At 63.0% G+C, this 17,072-nt stretch overlaps 3 protein-coding genes across 9 annotated transcripts in view; 1 reads left to right on the plus strand and 2 right to left on the minus strand.

Moving 5' to 3' along the window:
- The window catches only part of EP400 (E1A binding protein p400), a 73,102-nt gene extending 66,917 nt beyond the window's left edge, over positions 1-6,185 (minus strand). For 3 of the 6 annotated variants that reach the window (XM_036014423.1, XM_036014422.1, XM_036014419.1), the window contains exon 1: positions 6,005-6,184. The gene's annotated coding sequence lies outside the window, so the exon portion shown is untranslated. Of the gene's footprint in view, positions 1-6,004 lie in introns of all 6 variants that reach the window. The other 3 variants (XM_036014421.1, XM_036014420.1, XM_036014424.1) reach the window with 2 other exon arrangements.
- Positions 4,220-6,189, plus strand: LOC114489713 (basic salivary proline-rich protein 2-like). Its single transcript, XM_028503574.1, has 3 exons — positions 4,220-4,535; positions 5,381-5,705; positions 5,871-6,189. The coding sequence occupies exons 1-3, from the start codon at positions 4,220-4,222 to the stop codon at positions 6,187-6,189; spliced, it is 960 nt and encodes a 319-aa protein (XP_028359375.1).
- Positions 6,190-9,096: 2,907 nt separating this feature from the next.
- Positions 9,097-16,832, minus strand: PUS1 (pseudouridine synthase 1). 2 transcript variants are annotated; one of them, XM_036013849.1, is made up of 6 exons: positions 16,752-16,832; positions 16,084-16,315; positions 14,231-14,368; positions 13,877-13,979; positions 10,440-11,131; positions 9,097-9,274 (listed from the first exon to the last, which is right to left on the minus strand). In XM_036013849.1, the coding sequence occupies exons 2-6, from the start codon at positions 16,303-16,305 to the stop codon at positions 9,227-9,229; spliced, it is 1,203 nt and encodes a 400-aa protein (XP_035869742.1). In that variant the 5' UTR covers positions 16,306-16,315; positions 16,752-16,832; the 3' UTR covers positions 9,097-9,226. The 2 variants fall into 2 exon arrangements, with proteins under 2 accessions (XP_035869742.1, XP_028359388.1); XM_028503587.2 differs by lacking the exon at positions 16,752-16,832 and adding an exon at positions 16,434-16,625.
- Positions 16,833-17,072: the final 240 nt, after the last annotated feature.

Raw genomic sequence — 17,072 nt, forward strand, 5'->3', positions numbered from 1 at the left:
CAGGGGCACCCCGTGCCGTCACGCGGAGCATCCTCCGCAAGGCTGCCCACCAGAAACAGACTCAGTGCCTGACCCCGCCCACTCCCAGCCTGCATCTGTGAGATGGGACTTCCTGCGACAAAGGGCAGTGAAGCCAGGGACTCCGACACAAGACTTGAAACTGAATTTTTGCAGCACATTAACTCATAAACTCATCACACATAGTAAAAGAAATGCAAATTAAAACTTAGCTGAGCCCTGGCTGGTGTGGCTCAGTTGGTTAGAGCGTCATCCCATAGACCAAAAGACCACAGGTCTGATTCCCGTCAGGGTACGTACTAGGCTGCAGGTTCGATTCCCAGTCAGGGCGCATGTGAGAAGGCAACTAGCCAATGTTCCTCTCCCAACCATCGATGTTTCGTGCGCTCGCGCTCTCTCTCTCTCTCTCTCTCTCTCTCTCTCAATCCCTTCCTCTCTCTCTAAAAGCAATGAAAAAAAATGTCCTTGGGTGAGGATAAAAAAATAAAAAATAAAACTTAGCTGAAATAGCATTTCTCACCTACTAGACTGACAAAAATTCAAAAGCTGGACAGCACACTGCTGTGAGGCCCTGACCCCACCCAACAGACTGCACCCTGCAAACTGCACCCCAGACAGCCTGGACACTCTGTCCAGCCCCTGCAACAAGCAAACACGCGAGCACAAAGTGCACGCACTGTGGCGTCAGCCGAACACACCCAACGCTGGAAGTGAACGGCAGGCCCCGTTCCAGAGCGGCCGGCTGCACTGCGGCCCGCACACCCGGTGGGAGCGCGGTGCAGCTGTGTGCAAGAATAGGGCGGGCTCCGTCTGGGACCGGGCAGGAGCCCTCTGCGAGACACGCACAGTGAGTCGGGTGGACACAGCCTGGGGCTCTGCGCTCTGATGCTGCCTTCACGTGAGCAAGGGGACAGACAGACGGACAGACGGGTGCGTGGTAAAGCAGGCACGGTAAAATGCCAGTCACAGGCACTGGACGATGGGCATACAGGGGTGGGTAACACTCTTTCAGCCTCGCGCTGGCTAGCATGGCTCGGTTGGGCGTCCTCCTGCACAGTGAAAGGTCACCAGTTCAATTCCCGGTCAGGGCACACGCCTGGGTTGCCGGCTCGGTCCCCAGTAGAGTAGCACGAAAGAGGCAACCAATCAATGTTTCTCTCCCCGACTGATGTTTCCCTCCCTTTCTCCCTGCCCCTCCCTCTAAAAATTTTTTCTTTCAACCTCTGTGTATCTCTGAAATTTTCACAGTAAAACATTACAGGAAAAATATTTTCTATGCTATGTGACAACACCAGAAGCTCAACAAATAAAGGGCTGAAACAAAAGTCCCACGCGCTGACAAGGTGTCCATGCTGCTCCCACCCGGGTGTGAAGGTCCTGAACTGGCTGCTAAGACACATAAATTCAAAACCCGAAAAGCTGGGCCAACCGCGTTCACAGCTGTCTAGGACTCACTGCTGCCACCGCAGGGAGCTGGCCTGGCGGGTGCTGCAGTGCAAAAGGTGAGCCCAGACGCGACGTCACCGGGGTCCCCTGAATTTAACAGCCCGGATGCGGAACCCACGGCAGACGACTGGAGAAGTGCTTCTGCAGACGCTGCGTGACGGAGCTGCGACCCCTGACTCATCGTCCTGCTGCTTCTCGGCGCGTGCCCCCCACCCCTGGGAGCGCGGGCAGGCATCTCTCCCCCGATCGCCCCCAGGAAGCCTTCACGCCACAGCGTGCCGTGTGTCTGCTCACGCGCTGGGGTCCTGTGGGAGGCCGCAGACCGCTGTCCTGTCTGAGACAGCCGCACCCCCTGTGGGAGGGGCGCGAGGGGAAGGCAGGGCCCCCAGGACGCCGGTCAGTGCCGGGGAGGAGTCCAGGGAGGAGGGAAGGGCGAGAAGAGCTCTGCCGTCCTCTGCGCCCTGCCGCTTGAACACCGCGCCGTGAGGGTGTCCAACTGTTACTCGCACAAAAGCCTGCAACAACCCCAATGGCCGTCGGCAGGTGCACGCACAAACTGGCCCGTCCACGCCCTGGGATGTGACCGGGCAGCGTAAAGGAGTGGACCCTTGGTGCACGCAGGAGCCTGGGTGAGTCTCAGAGGGACTGTGCGCAGGGGAAGAAGCCAGACTCAAAGGCTCCATCCACACCATGTTCCCCTTCCTGGCATCCCAGGGGGCACAGGGGTCAGCGGATGCCGAGGGCTGGGGGGAGGGGCTGACTCAGGAGAGGCGGCGGGCGGAAACTGGGGTGAAAGAGCTGTTCTGAATCCTGCCACAGAAATCACACAGTCGTCAAAGTTCTCAGAATTCCGCACACACAGAGTGAATACTGCTAGGTATAAGGCTTTTATTTATTTATTTGTTTATTTATTATTTCCTTTTAGAGACAGGGGAAGGGAGAGAAACATCCCAGGGCTGCCTCTTGAGCACCCCCTACTGGGGACCCCTCGGACAGTGTGGGCACGTGACCCGGCGGGGACTGCACTGGGGGCCTTTCGGTTCGCAGACTGGCACTCACCAGCCGGGCTGGTGTGAGCTCCGTTACAGCTACGCAAAACGGCAAAGCGAGGATGTGCAAAGACCTTCCTCCCACTCAGAACACAGCGCTCTTCAAACTTACTCCTGCAGGTAAACCTTTCCGCTGACTAGAAGGCAGGCAGAAACCGCCGCAAGGACTCGGCTGAGGTGGCCGACTCGGAGCACGCTCGGTCCAGAAGAAACCAGAGAAGGCCGGGGTCTGAACCCCGAAGGCATGGGCACCGGGCTCCTCTCAGAAGCCGCAGGCTCCGCAGGAAGCGGCTGCTTGCCCTCCACAGAGCTGTGGACTCTGGGGGGGCACAGCCTGGTCCGGGCATGGACCCTGAGGCTTGGGCCGAGGGGAAAGGTTAACTCCCATGCCGGACGCGCCCTGAGACGGGAGAAGGCCGGGGGCAGGGGTGGGGGGCTGAGTGCCAACAGGAGCCAGAGGTGGAGAGACCCTGCGGACAGCCCCTGGGAAGGGACGCCCGGGCTCGCAGAGCTGCGTCCTCCCTCGAAGGGCCTCGAGAACGGCCACCCACACTGTGGCTCCCTCCTGTCACCTCCCCCCACGGCCCACCTGAAATCCAAGGTCCGCTCAGGGCCCTCCTCCTGCCAGAGTCTCTGTCCACTGAGGAGCCAACCCCCTCCTCTAACTCTCGGCCTGTGAAGGCTGCTTCTCAGTCCCCTAGAGTGACGGTCACCCCTGTGCCTGGGCCCCCACCAGGCCCACCTGCTTCAGCAGGGCTCTATGCAGAGGTGACGCCCCAGCCAGCAGTACCGAGCGCTCACTCCGTCAGCGCTGCCTGAAGCACGGTTCTGCCCCATGAAGGGTGCGCGGCCCGGCAGTCGGCAAAGCAGCAGGTGTCAGACGGTGAGTGCGGCATGGGCTTCGGCAGGACGAGGGAAAAGGGGGTGAGCGGGGGGGGGGGTGGGCGGGGGCTGGGGACACAGGCTGTGTCTCTGGGGAGGCGACTTCTGAAGAGAGCGCTCGGTGACAGTCAGACCCGTGGCATGCAGGCAGGGCCAGCGTGTGCGGCCGGAGCCAGGGCATGAGAGCGGGGTGCAGGAACACGGGGTCACAGGGGCAGCAGGTTCCTGTTCCAAAGGGATTCCATGAACCGTCCTAAGGAGCTGGCTTTTCTCCTGAGGAACCACAAAGGGCCTGAGAAGGGCACGACCTGACCTGTTTCAGCTTGTCCACCGGGCCCTGGCGGGCACGGCTCAGGGGGCACCAGACTGCAAACTGAAGTCGCTGGTTCGGTCCCAGTCGGGGCACATGCCCAGGTGGTGGGCCAGGTCCCCAGGTGGGGGCTTGCAAGAGGCAACCACACACCGATGTTTCTCTCCCTTTTCCTCCCTCTCCCCCCTTTCTAAAAATAAACAAATACGGTCTTTAAAAAAAAAACCCAACCAGGTTGCCGTGTGGCATTGACTGCAGAGCCGCTCAGGGGAGCGGAGAGCAGAGAGCAGGTCGGGGAGCCACCCTCGGGTGAGATGACCTGGGCTCGAACGACAGCAGGGAGCAGCGGCCGGGTGAGAGGCCCAGTCGGGGGCTGACGGCTGAGATTTGGAGTGTGGAAGGAAGCAGAGTTCACCAAGGAGTCTGACCCGAGCCGCTGGGAAGACAGGGGTGCCCAGGTGTGGGAGGCGCGGGGGATGCACACCCAGGACACACCGGCAGGGGACCCGAGGCCATGACAGAGGACGGCATCACCTGGCCGCACAGATCAGAGAGGAGCTCTGAGGACCACCCGGCAGCACCACCACACCTACAGGGGAGGCGACCAGAAGGGACCGGCAAGGACACCGGGGAGTCGCAGCCAGCGAGGCCAAAGCAGAACAACAGAGCGAAGGCTCGCGCGCCCAGACAGTGGTGCCGCCGCAAGGAGGCGGGCGGCCAGGCCGGAGGCTGCCCACAGGGGCGCCTGGCGGTGGCGTGGCGCCAGGAGCCCGCAGGGGAGCTGCCGCTGCCCCGGAGGCGAGATGGGACCAGAAGCTCAGCCGCTGCAGGTTCCGGGGCGGTGGGAAGGAGAGGACCTGAGTGGGAGCCGCGGGGCAGGGGGTGCAGGGGTCTTTCCCAGCCTGGAGCGAAGGGGAGCCGTGTCCCAGGATGGGAGGCTGGAGCGCCCGCCTGACCATGAGTCTCGGGAGAGACGATGACCTGAAGGCCTGCAGAGGGCACGGAAGGGAGGGTCCGACCCAGGAGGTCCAGTCGGTGCCGGTCCCGGCCGCCAACAGCAGGTACTGGGTCCCCGGGGTCCGGCGGCCCCGAGCCCCGCTCATCCACCCCCACCCGCAGGGGGCGTGCGCTCCGCCTCCCGTCCTGCCCCCCCGCCCCCCCCCTCCATCCTCCACCAAACCGGCCCGGAGCCTCCCGGGCCGGGGACCGCGGTTCCGCGGGGCTCAGCGGCACACGACCATGCCGGCGACGGCTCCTCACAAGCCCGTAAAACTACTCGGTGCAACCGCGGCTCCTCCCGGCAACCCGCACGGAAACCCGCACGGGCGCGACAGGTCACAAGGAGACCGTTCGTCGTGCTTGTCCTCGGGGGCCAGGGTGGCCCTGGGGCGACCTTAAGTCACTTTATTCTCATCAGACCGAGAGGCACCCGCCGCTCCCGGCCCCTCCCCCCCTCCCTGCGGCGCGCTCCCCGGCTGCTTCCCGCCTGCGCCGGGCCTGGGGACCGAACCCGCAGCCCCGGCGGGCCGCGCCGCCGCTCCGACCCCACCCCGAGCCACCCGGCGGGGCCCTTTATCTTTATTCTCATTTATTTTTAAAGCTGCGGTTTGGAAGTGTGTTTTTCAGTGTCCCCCAACCCCTCAGCGCGCATTTCTACCGGCTCCCCCTAAAAAAGTTACACGTTCGTCCTTTCGCCGGCCCCCGCCCCCGCCGCCGCCGGAAAGCGCCGACAAAGAGAACAAAGCTCCGCCGCGGCCCCAGGGACCCGCGCGGCGGGCGGCCCGCGGGTCGCGTCTGCGCCGCTGGGGAGGCGGCGCGGCCGCTGGGGGCGAGCGCGGGCGGGCGGGAGGCCGCGGCCGGCGCCCGGACGCCCCCTCGCCGCCGCAGGTGGCCGCGTTGACAGGTGTCAGGGCTCCCCGCTCCTCCGCGGGCGGGGCCCTCCCGCCGCCCGCCGCGGGGCGCCCAGACGCGAGCCCGAACACGGCGCCCGACCGCGGCGCGTGAAGACTCCGCGGAGCGCCCCGCGGCCCGCGCTCCGGTCCCGGCGGCCGCGCCCGGCCCACCCGTCGCCGCGCCGCACGCCCCGAGGGGCCCCGCGGAGACCGCGGGCCGCGCGACGCGCCCCCCCACCCCGGAGCCCGGCCCGCGCGCAGGCCCGCCCACAGGCGCCGCGGCCGCGGCCTGCTCTCGGCGCCGCGCCCGGGGGAGGCGGCCGCGGCGGGCCCCTCGGCGCCGGCCCCTCGGCGCAGGCCCTCCGGAAGACCCCCGCCCGCGGCCCGCGCCCCGCGCCGCCACCTACCCGGGGCCTGGGCCGCGCTCCCGCCGCGTCGGGCTGAGGCCGGGGGCCGGGAGCCGGCGGCTGAGGCGGAGGAGGCGCCGCTCCGCGGGACTCGGCGCGTCCGGGGCCGCGGGCGGAAAAAGCGGCGGCGCGCCTGCTACGGCGAGCCGGAAGGGACGCGCGCCCGCGCCGCAGCTGCGCGGTGACGGGCGGCGTGACGTCAGCGAGTGGGCGGGGCCGAGCGCGGCCGGGCGCCCCAGAGAGGCCGGGCGAGGGCGCTGGCCGGCGCGCCGGTGGGCGTGCGGCGGGCTCGGGCGCCGGACGGGGCCGAGCCCAGCAGTCCAGTCGGGATTGTGGGGCTCAGTGCGCTCCGCCGAGGGCGTGCGGTCGGTGGGGTGAGAGCCGCGAGGCGGGAGCAAGAGGGGAGCGGAGCAAAGGCAGTCTCTCAAAGCCACTGGGCTTCGCGACAAATGGTGCGGGGAAAGGGGGCGCCCGCCTGTGAAAGAGGGACGCGGGAACCCCGACCTCGCTCCGCTCGCACGAGTGATCGCGACCGGATCGCAGGTCCACGTGCCTGTGCTGAAACCAAGAAACGCAGGTGTCGAGCCTCACTGCCTCGCTTCCTCCGACGTTACACCAAGAGCATATAAGTAACAAGAAACGGATACATTGAACATCATCAAAATTAGAAATTTGTGTGCTTCACTCGACACCGGTGAGAAATGACAACCCACAGAATGGAAGCGTTTGCAAATCATATACCGGATAAGGCACTTGTATCTACAATAAAGACTTTACAGCTCAATAGACCAATCATTTTTATTGAGCAAAGAATTTGCAGGCGTGCCTCAAAAAAATGTCTAGTAAGGCCCTGGCTGGCGTAGCTCAGTGGATTGAGCGCGGGCTGCAAACCAAAGTGTCGCAGGTTCGATTCCCAGTCAGGGCACATGCCTGGGTTGTGGGCCACGGCCCCCAGCAACCGCACATGGATGTCTCTCTCTCTTTCTCCCTCCCTTCCCTCTCTAAAAATAAAATCTTTTTTAAAATGTCTAATAAGGACACGAAAGATGTCCAACCCTCTCAGGGGCCAGGGAAATGCAAACAGAAAACCACAATGAGATACCACATCACCCACTAGGTTGGCTAGAATCGAGAAGTCAGACAACGACAAGTGTGGACGAGGATGTGGAGAAGCCGGGCCCCTCGTCACTGCCGGTGGGAGTGGGAAATGGCTGCACTTTGGCAGTTCCTCAAAATGTTACGAGTTAAGGAGATCCACTCCTTAACAGGAATTCCACTCCTCAGTATATAACCAAAAGAATTAAAACCATATCCACACAAAAATGGATACACAACGAACATTCTCAGCATTATGCATAGCAGACAGGAAATGGAAATAACAGATATCCATCCTTCATTCATTGATGAATGAATGAAATGTGGCATACCCAGATAATAAAATAGCCCCAAAAAGAGGGGGGCATGAAATGTGGACACACTAGAACACAGACAAACTTTGAAAACATGCTCTGTGAAAGAAGCCAGGGAGGCTACACATTGTTCTAATGTACAGAACGGACAAGTCCATGGAGGTGGAAAGATTACTGGCTTCCAAGGATTGTGGGGAGGTCATGGGGTCTGCCTCAGGATTCGGGGTTTCCTTTTGGGGATGAGGAAAATGTGCTGATGTTTGCCCAACGTCATGAGTTTACTGAAAAAACTCCTGAACTGTGCACTTTGAAAGGATGAGTTTTCTATTCCAATTAAGTTTATTTAAAAAAAGAAATGCAGGCGAAGGTAATCAACTCCTCAGCAAAAGGCAGGTGCAAATGCCCTCCCTGACATTAAACACCCTGAGAATTTTTAGAAGAAAGCTTGCTGTGGGAAGGAGATAAGAGAGGGGCAGTTGGAAAGGGATACAATTAGTTGGGTAATAGAAAGGAGCGATGTCACATATTTGAGTGCTGATGCCACAACAGAGATGTTAAAGGTGAGATAAAAGGGGAGGTGGAAAGTGATGTGGGGGGTTACTGAGGGCGCCGGAGGGCATTCGTGTCAGATACGAGGGTGGCAACATCAGGCAGCAGGAGAGGAGCGCAGGCTTGGAGCAGATTCAAGCAGCCAGGGAGTTCCAACCCATGGCTTCTATTTGCTCCTGAAGGGGAGTAGCAGCACACCTGCTGAGAAAGAGGAGCCTTGGTTGGAGGAGCACGGAAGATGAAGTGATTGGAAAGGGTGTGAACACCCAAGGTGGGGAAGTCCTCCAAAGGTATCTCCCCAGCCCCACTGTGCGTGTGCACACACACAGATGTGCACACGCTGCATCACATGCACACACCACCACATGCATGTTACCCATGCACTCACATTACATGTATACACACATGGTTATGCACATGCATCATATGCATGCATGCATGCATCTGTGCACACACACACCACCTCCTCACCTGAACTCCTCTTGTAGCTCCTTCAGCCGGCTTGCTGATGACCCGCCCGCCCACACCGATCCCCTCTCTGCTAACGGGTCACTGGGCTCTGGGTTGGCACCGGGCGCCACTTCATAAAGAGCAGTTTCCAGCCTCCCTTGCAGCTGGACATGACCATGTGTCCTGGGAGAGCTCGCTAGGGGAGCTCGCGTATTCAACAACACGCCCCCTCCTTCTGCCTCACTCCTCCTGCCTGGACCATGAACAGTGGTGGGTGGAAGTGGCCGGGATGAAGGCCAGGTGCTGGAGAGCCGCCTAGACAGAGGGAAGGCCCTCCTCCAGCCTGGGACCACTGTGCTGGGCCCAGCTGCCACCTGCTCTGGTCCGTGCCACCCGGCAGGCTTCCACTCAGCACAGCCAAGTCCCATCCCAACGGCTTGAAGCCAGGTCCTGGAACGATCCCCCGGGAGTGTGTTCCGTCCACTCCCACTCACCCCACACCCTCACTAGGTCACCTGTCCCGACAGGTGAGCACACAGCGCTCCTCTCGGCTCTCGGTGGAAGAAAACAGACCAAGAAAGGAGAAACGGAGTGACTAAGCAAAGTTTGTATTCATTGAGTAAGAAAATCATCTCTTTAAAAAAATAGTGTCTCGACCCGCTGAGCTGGACAGAGTTCATGCTGAGCTGGAACGTGGGGCACGGTGTGGGTCTCGAGGTCCTGAGGTGACGAGGCCGCGTCTCGGCGAGGGGTGCGGCCCACGGCGGCGGCGGCAGCGGTTCTGGGTGCGGCGTCTCCATGGGCAGCCCCCGCCTCAATCGCTGTCTCCATCCCCTCCGCTGCCTTCCTGGGGGCTGGGGACCTGCCGAGCCAGAGCAGAGGAACAGCTGTGGAGGAGCACACTGCCCACTTGGGGGTGCTTCCTCCCCGTGGAGGGGCTGTCGGTGGCACCCCCCAGCCCCCTCCAACCTGCCCCTTCAGGAGCGATGCCGGCGTTGGTGCTCTGCCAGCCTTTGTCTCGACTGACCCAAGGCCCTGAGAGCCAGGGGCTGGCGACGAGGAGGTGGGGGCTCTTCACTGGCCTCCACCATGTCGGAGCACTTCCTCCAGACCCCCAGAGGACATGGTGACCTCAGCAAGCCCACAGCTGGGCCCTCCCAACGGGACGGAGCAGGCCCCGCAGCAGAGCGTGAAGGCAGCAAGCGGCCAGCAGTCTGCCAGTTGGACTCGGGTGGCAGGCTTCCCCAGGTCAAGGCTGGACACGGGCTCCACCCGGCCTCGCGGCACTCGGGGACTCAAATAACCATCCACATTCAAGGAGCGAGGGGTCACACGAAATTATGGGATGCCAGCATCCCTCGGGAAAGCGAAAGCACTCCGACATGGACACCACGGGCAGCCTCCCCTACAGGCAAACGAGAGCCCCTCTTTGCCCCAGTCTCCACTGGCCCCGATCGCCTCCCCGGCCCTGGCTGACATGCATTCCCCGGCCTGCCGCCGCGGTTCTGACACCTGCCTGCACGGACTCGAGTTTCCAGCTCCGGGTGCGGAGGGTGGCAACGTTTCTCAGGGTGCCCAGGTCATGGGAAGATCCCCACTGAGTGCAGGTGGGGGTGTCGCCCCCTGAGCACCCACTGCGCCAGCAAGACAGAGTGCACGCTGGCGGACCGGCACCATCAGCCCAGGGACATCCTAGTCACCTCCGTGCCACAAACGGAAATGCCCCCGAGCACGTCCCTTGCCCTGAGTCCCTAAGGGTGGGGAAGCGCTGGGCAGCGCATCAGGGCCACCAGGCACCCGGTTCAACACCCAGCCCTGTTTCCCCTGCTGCTGTGTGACCTTGGGGGAGTGGTGTCCCTCTCTGTGCCTTCCTTGCTCACGTGTACACTGGGAACGATGACACCAGCACACGGCTGGTCAGAAGCTTAGCCACAGAGGACGTGACGGACAGGGACGAGAGCTGGCCCAGTTCCTGGAAGGGGTCCCGCCAGCCCTGGGGCCCCTGGGACCCCCACCCCCAGCCCCACCTTGGCACCGGGGCTGGCTGCCGCGTGGGCAGTGGCGCTGAAGTCGTGCGCGGGCAGGGTGCTCAGCCACTGGGCCATGGACCTCTCGTGGCGCTCCGTGCTGGTGATCGTGGGGTAGATGTGCTGCTCCTTGAAGGCCGCGGCCTCCGCCTCCTCCCGCGCCCAGTCCAGCGGCTCGTGCAGCCCGTCGCAGCCGAAGCGCCGGTTGTACGTCTCGAAGTGCACGCGCTCCAGGACGAGGCCCAGCCCCGGCGCCTTGGGCACGTCCACCTTGGCCTCGCCCCAGCTGCGCTCCAGCAGGTCCTCGGGGGCGTAGCCCTTGACGATGGCCACCACCAGGCCCACCATCTTCCGGATCTGGTGCGTCATGAAGCTCTGCCCCTTCACCTTGATGACCGCGAACTCCATGCCGTCCCGCTCGAAGGGCTCCTCGCAGAACACGTCCAGGACGTAGCGCTGGGCGCTGGGCTCCCGCGGCCCCTTCTGCGAGGTGAAGTTGTGGAAGTTGTGGGTGCCCTCGTAGCAGGCCAGCAGCCGGTTCACCTGCCGCAGCGTCTCCGCGCTCAGCCGGTACGTCTCGTCCTGCACGTCGCGGTCCTTGTGCGCGAAGGCGAACGTGGGCAGCATGTACACGTAGGTCCTGGCGTCGCACCGGTTCTTGGAGTTGAAGCCGCCCGTGACACGCTTCAGGCCTGGGGGGGGGGCGAGAGCAGGGGCTTCGTCCGTGCCCGGGCCCTGGCACCCCCGCCCACGTGAGGACGAGTCCCCACAACGCGCCCCACACCCCACGCCCTCGGGGCGACAACCCCACGCCGGCCACACCCAAGGCCGGCCAGGGGCCGGGGTGCGGGGTGCGCCCCATGCGGACCCCACGCCAGCGCCGCAGCTGCGCGCAGGGACCAGACCACAGCGTCGGCAGCAGCGAGCCCAGCGTTAGAAGTTACTCTGCAGATGTGGCCACAGAGGCAGCACCGTGAGTGGCAACCAAAAAAAAAAAAAGAAAAAAAAAGAAAAGTGGAAACAACCGAAAAAGCCCAGTAACGGGGAAACGATCTGACACATTCTAGAATGTTCGCAGGGTAACACAAGAGGCAGCCCTTGGGGGTCAGGACGCAGGTCTGAGGCGCGGCCCCCCGACACGCCCAGCGCCCTCAGTGCACAAGGACCCAGCAGGTGCCCTGCACCTGTCTGACCACTGAGTGAAAAACAGAAAAGGGAAAACGAAGAAGTCTATGCCAGGGTCCCATCCGTGAGAAAAACAGAATGCAAGTGCGTGGCGGTCACCACGCAGAAACCTTCTGGGAGGACAGCCAGAACAATCAGTAGGGACCGTCTCCGGGAGCCGGGCCCCAGCAAGCACTGCCCCCGGACACCCCATCACACGGGCGTCCCACGCAGGGACCTGCCGTCAGCACCCCAGACAGGCAGGAGGTCGCCGGGTCACCAGGGGTCACCTCCCAGGGGTGGGGCTCGGACCCCACTCGGCCCTGTGTATGCTGGTGGGTGGGGGTGCCGCGCCCCTCTGCAGCGGCCCACCGGCAGGGGCACGCCCCTGGCCCCACCTGTAATACAGGCAGCGCCGCCCCGGCAGCGGCTGTGCTGCTCGTTCTGGTGTCCTTGGTGTCGTGTTTGATTCGGGGCGCGTCACCGTCGCTTTCGTCTCGTGTTAGAAGTCACACCCCGCCGACTCTGAGCGTCGCGAGAGTGCTGCGTGCACGTGCCCTCCGCTGCCAGTGCCAGTGGACGGCGCTGCCCGGCCGCTCGCGAGGGGGCGGCCGGCTGTGCTGTCACGGAAGCAGCGCCGAGCCCTGCAGCACGTGTGCAGAGCGGGGCACGGCCGCAGCCACGCTGGGGAGTGACCTGGGGGAGGCACCGACGTGTCTGCCGTGGAAACGAACGGGCAGAGGCGTCCAACCGGACTTGGCAGGGCTGACTCTCGGAGAGGAGCCCACGAGGAGGGGAGAGGCCACAGGGACGCGCACTGTGCTGCACCGGAAATAGACAGGGACCCAAGGACCCAAGGACAGGGCTGCCGACTCTGGGTTAAGAGTCCTCCTCACAGCCTGCACTCAAACGTCCACAGCCGCTTTCTCTGGAACAACCCCCAAGTGGAGACCCCCCCAAGTGACCTGCCCCCCCCCCCGCAGGTAAAGGGATGGGCAATCTGTGGACGCCCACGGGACAGGACACCACATGGCGACAGAAAGGAACAGACTGGCCACCCAACCCCATGAAGAGTCTCCGTGGAAGAAGCCAGACGAAAAGGAGTTTGTGCCGTGTGGCTCCATCCGTACAAAACTGTAAAAACCCAAGCTGTCTCAGGGCAGAAAGCAGAGGGTGGCTGCCGGTGATTCGAAGGGAGAACGGAGAGGTCGTTATCTGGGCTGGGACGGGTGCACAGGTCTGCAGGTGTACCAAAGCTCCTTAATTGTATACTTAATAAGGGGTCGGTTACACATGAATTCCACTTCAACTTCAAAAAGTATCCTTGAAAGTTTTAAGTGGCTTCTTAAAGAGAAAACAGTAACAATGTAGTGTGGCGTTTGTAACGTCCATAAATATAAAATGTGTCCACAGCAGCACCAAGCGGAGGGCAGGGGTGCGGCTGCGCTGTCCCAGGTTTAGGCTCTGCACGGAGCGGTGTGACTTGGCCTGAAGACGGCGGTAAGTGAGAGACGGGCCCTCGAACCGGGGACAGGCAAACAACAGCTCAGCCATGGCCATTTCTGCCCAGTCCGAGAGGTGGCATTGAAAGGGTGGGTTTAAAAAAAAAAAGAGTAATATATAATACACCCTATAATCTGTGTGGCCACAGAGCCCAAAATGTTTCACTCCCTGGCCCTCTGCAAAGTTTGCCAGCCCCTGCTGTACATCCCAAAGCAATCATGGAAAATCTGCAGCCAAGTTACTGCTACCAAGGCAGCCAGGTTTCCAATACATGCAACTATGAAAAATGCCAACTGATCTGAAAGAAAGCAGGAAAGGGGGCACAAGGAACAGATGGGACAAAGGGGGACACGTGGCAAGGTCCACGCAGCCACCCCGACACCACACTGAGCCTCCCTGTCGAGCACGGGCCACTTAAAAGGGGGGCCGCTGGGATGTTTTTTAACAAGAGGAAAAAAGTCCTCTTTACCAGGCCTGCCGGAAGAGGGGGCGCGTGCCCATGTTTTAACTTCACCGAGTCTGGGCCTCCACACCCAGGGTCGGGCTAAAGCCAGGCCCGTGCAGCTGCAGTCGAGGGGTGTCCGAGTCTGCCCTTTCCGAGGGAGGCGGGAAAACTGACTCCCCGCCCCGCCCCCATCTGCTGTGTCACCCGCGGCTGTCCCGACCCCGCACCAGAGACACTCGGGGAGGGAAGAAACACCGCCGCGTCCATGTCCATCCACGTCCATGTCCATCCGTCTGCAGCCCCCGCGCTGCGCTGCGGGTCTTACCCAGAATCCGAATGTGGGACGGGAGGTGGCTGTTGATCTTTTCTAAGATGTCATCTATCAGCCACACCTTCAGGGACACCACCTGGCCGGCAGCGGACACGCCCTGCAGAGGAAGCACAGGGTGAGAGGAGCCGGCTGGGGCCTGCTCTGCAGACCCCACAGGGCTCTCCTGCACGAAGGCCCACACCCAGCGTCACACAAGACCTGCTCCTGCTGGTCTCTGCTCCACTGAGGGCAGCAGCCCCCCGCCGAGACCGGACCAGTCTCACTCGGGCAGCTGTCACTGGGAGCCAGGAGTGCTGACCGACAGAGACGCTGCCATGATGGACCAGGATGGGGCGGCACGCCGCCTACCTTGTCCGTGCGGGCGCACCGCTGGAACGACATCTTCCGCATGTCCTCGCCGTGATTCTCCGGAATACAGCCCGACCGCACCAGGGCAGACACCAGGTCGTCTTCGATGGTCTTGAACTGCGAGGACCCAATGTTCCTCTGAGGGAAAGAAGAACACATGGTTTTCCGCTCGGTCGCTATCCACAAGAGAGGGCCTGGGTGGCTCCCGGCAGGGACAGGCGCCGTGTGTCCACACCCACAGTCGGGGACCCCACCTGTGGCCACGGGGAGGCGCTGCATCTGGTACCCCCCAGGGGAAGAACGAAAGCCACCTGAGGGCGCCCACAGTCCTGACGAATCCCCACCCCGGGCAGCAGGAGAATGGCCGGGAGCAGGCACTGTCCTTTCCTCCGCCCGGTCAGCTCTGAAACCAGCACCGTCCCACTGCGGGGCGCATCTGTCCACAGGGAGGCCCCTCCCGGGTGACTGCAGGGAAGCAGGCCCCTCGCTCAGAAAACACACCCAGGCACCGCCGGCAGGGGCTGGGTGGCGTTCCTGGCTTCCGTAAACCCTTCGGTGCTTGCACAGCCCATGCAACCTCCCAGGACTGGAGCAGGCAGGGGAGACAGCCTCTGCTTCCAGAGCCACCTCTGACACCGTCCCAGTCAGCTGTCCCCACCCTGGTCCCGGGCCTGCAGGACCCTCCGGTGTCAGTGAGACCACCGCCCTTCCCACTCTCTGAGGAAGCCTTTCCCACTCAGCAGACACAGGGCCTCAGCACCGGGGGAAGTCCTTCCCCAAGTCTACCTCACAGTGTGGGTCCAATCCCTCACTCGGCCTGGAGTCAGAAGTGCTCAGGTGGCGGGAACGGATGTTAACACACAGGGGACACAACCCCCACCCCAGTCTCTCAGTCTGTCCTTCCCTGCATCCCGTGAGCTGTCACTCTCCACCCATTTCCCTAATGGAAAAACTGAGGCAAATGGAAGATGACAGGCCTTCTCTCCAAGTTCTCAAGACAGCACCGAAGGCAAAGATCCACGTAACCAAAACCACCCTGGAAAAAGCAGTCCCGTGGGTCGGCCTGCTCCTACAGACAACTGGGGCTGTCAGCCTGAACCAAGGCCACAGTCCACCAGCGGTTATGAACTTGGTTTCAGGAGTGCAAGCGGTGCCTTTTTAAAAACAAAATAGGATACAAAGTGACTTACCGTTGCTACTGTTCTTAGTACAAGTTGTAACAACTTTTTCTAAACTTCCTTTCACTTAGATACTCTGTCCCACCATGAGTCAGGCCTTGAGACTTGACCCAAACAGAAGTGAGGACAAGACGGGAGGAGAAAGTCTACCCGCGTTTGGGCAGCACCCTCTGCCTTTCAGAAGAGGATCCCGCTGGCAGGCTGGAGAGAGAATTCAGGGGCCCCTTGCCCACAGCCCGTCACCTCGGCGGGTGGCAAGGACAGGGACAGCTGACTCCCCTGGTCGTCCCCAGCAGCGCCTGGGTCTCGGGGCACAGCATCAGCAAGCTCAGTGCACCACCCTGCTCCAGGAGGCAGCTGCTGTGACCACCCCGTTTCAAAGGTGAGGAGCCCCACGCACGGAGAGCTCCAACCAAGCACCCCAGGTATGGCGCCGGGTCAGCGGCAGGGCTGGGCATTTAACCCTCCAGGGAGACGGGTCAAAGCCCCAGCAACAGCCTTTCCCGTGCATGGCGCAAGGTCCAAGCGCTCGGATTCGAGTCTCAACTTGTTGGGACCCGCGACACAGGGCGGGAGAGTGGCTTTTCTGCCCTTCCCCGAAGCGGGCCCCCTCGAGGCCCTACGCGGAACCACGGCGCGGTCACCGGCGAGTGGGAGCGGGCTCGGAGCGCTCACCTGCATGCCGTGGTAGCCCTTCCCCGAATAGGCCAGGAGCATCACGATCTTGCGCTTGGGCAGTTTCCTGGGCGGCTCCCCGTCCGCGCCGCTCTTGAGCTTCTTCGCCGGCTGCTCGGCGTCCTCCCAGGCCCTGTCCCGGCCCTGCCAGCCGCTCCGGGCCTTCCGGTCCTGCTCCTGCCTGGGCCCCACGGGCGCCGGGGCCTCCGCCTTCTCGGCCATGGGGGGCCAACTGGGGAGACAGAGGCGCCGTCGGCAAGGCGGGCGGAGCCCCCCCCGCCCCCGCTCCGGCGCGCACCGGCCGGCCCCGCGACCCCGGCGCGGGCTGGGACAGGTGCGGACATTATTACCCGAGGAGGCGCCGTCCCAGGCGCGGCGTCCACGCTCCGCAGGCTCTCTGCAGGGCCTCGGCCGCCGCCCGCAGGCCGGCGAGCCCCATGCACAGCCCGGGTGGGGTACACGCGCGCGCGCGACTCCAGACCTCCCGGAGGCCCCGCCCCGCCCGCGGCGATCCTCCGGCGTCCCCTGACCCCGGGCTGACCTCTGACCTCCCCAGTCCCCACCTCGTCCTCCAGCCCCGCCCCCGGCTCTTCCCCTCGGGAATCAGGAGAGCCCGGCCACCGGCCCCGCGGGGACCCGGAGGCGCGACCCCACCCGGCCCCACTCACGGCGCCGCAGACTGAACCCCGGCCGGACCACGTGAGCGAAGGCGGAAGAGCAGCGCGAGGCCGGACGGCGGCCGGGACGGACAAAAGTCCTTCGGGGCGGGGCTCGGCGTAGGGGTGGGGCGGGGGCGGGGCTTGGCAGCAGCGGAGTCCAGGCTGGCTGCAGGCCGCGGTGAGTGCGGCTGCGCACGGCGCCTTAGCTCGAACAGTGGAGCTAACGGTGACACTTCCAGGGCTCTGCCCAGGTTACACGTGTTAACGCGTGCATCTCTAGGGAGACGGATAACGACAACACGGACCGCTCCCACAGTACTGCGTTGTAAA

This window comes from Phyllostomus discolor, chromosome 13, assembly GCF_004126475.2.
Source record: "Phyllostomus discolor isolate MPI-MPIP mPhyDis1 chromosome 13, mPhyDis1.pri.v3, whole genome shotgun sequence".
NCBI classification, from domain to species: domain Eukaryota; kingdom Metazoa; phylum Chordata; class Mammalia; order Chiroptera; family Phyllostomidae; genus Phyllostomus; species Phyllostomus discolor.

What these genes read in the sequence shown, in the direction of transcription:
- LOC114489713 (XM_028503574.1), top strand. Translation starts at nt 4,220, where the DNA reads ATGACAGAGGACGGCATCACCTGGCCGCACAGATCAGAGAGGAGCTCT. An exon ending in CAGAAGCTCAGCCGCTGCAG is followed by an intron (nt 4,536 to 5,380) that starts GTTCCGGGGCGG and finishes CCCCTAAAAAAG; the next exon opens with TTACACGTTCGTCCTTTCGC. An exon ending in ACGGCGCCCGACCGCGGCGC is followed by an intron (nt 5,706 to 5,870) that starts GTGAAGACTCCG and finishes GCCCGCCCACAG; the next exon opens with GCGCCGCGGCCGCGGCCTGC.
- PUS1 (XM_028503587.2), bottom strand. Translation starts at nt 16,522, where the DNA reads ATGGGGCTCGCCGGCCTGCGGGCGGCGGCCGAGGCCCTGCAGAGAGCC. An exon ending in AGGGCTACCACGGCATGCAG is followed by an intron (nt 14,369 to 16,083) that starts GTGAGCGCTCCG and finishes TCTTTCCCTCAG; the next exon opens with AGGAACATTGGGTCCTCGCA. An exon ending in GGTGCGCCCGCACGGACAAG is followed by an intron (nt 13,980 to 14,230) that starts GTAGGCGGCGTG and finishes CTTCCTCTGCAG; the next exon opens with GGCGTGTCCGCTGCCGGCCA.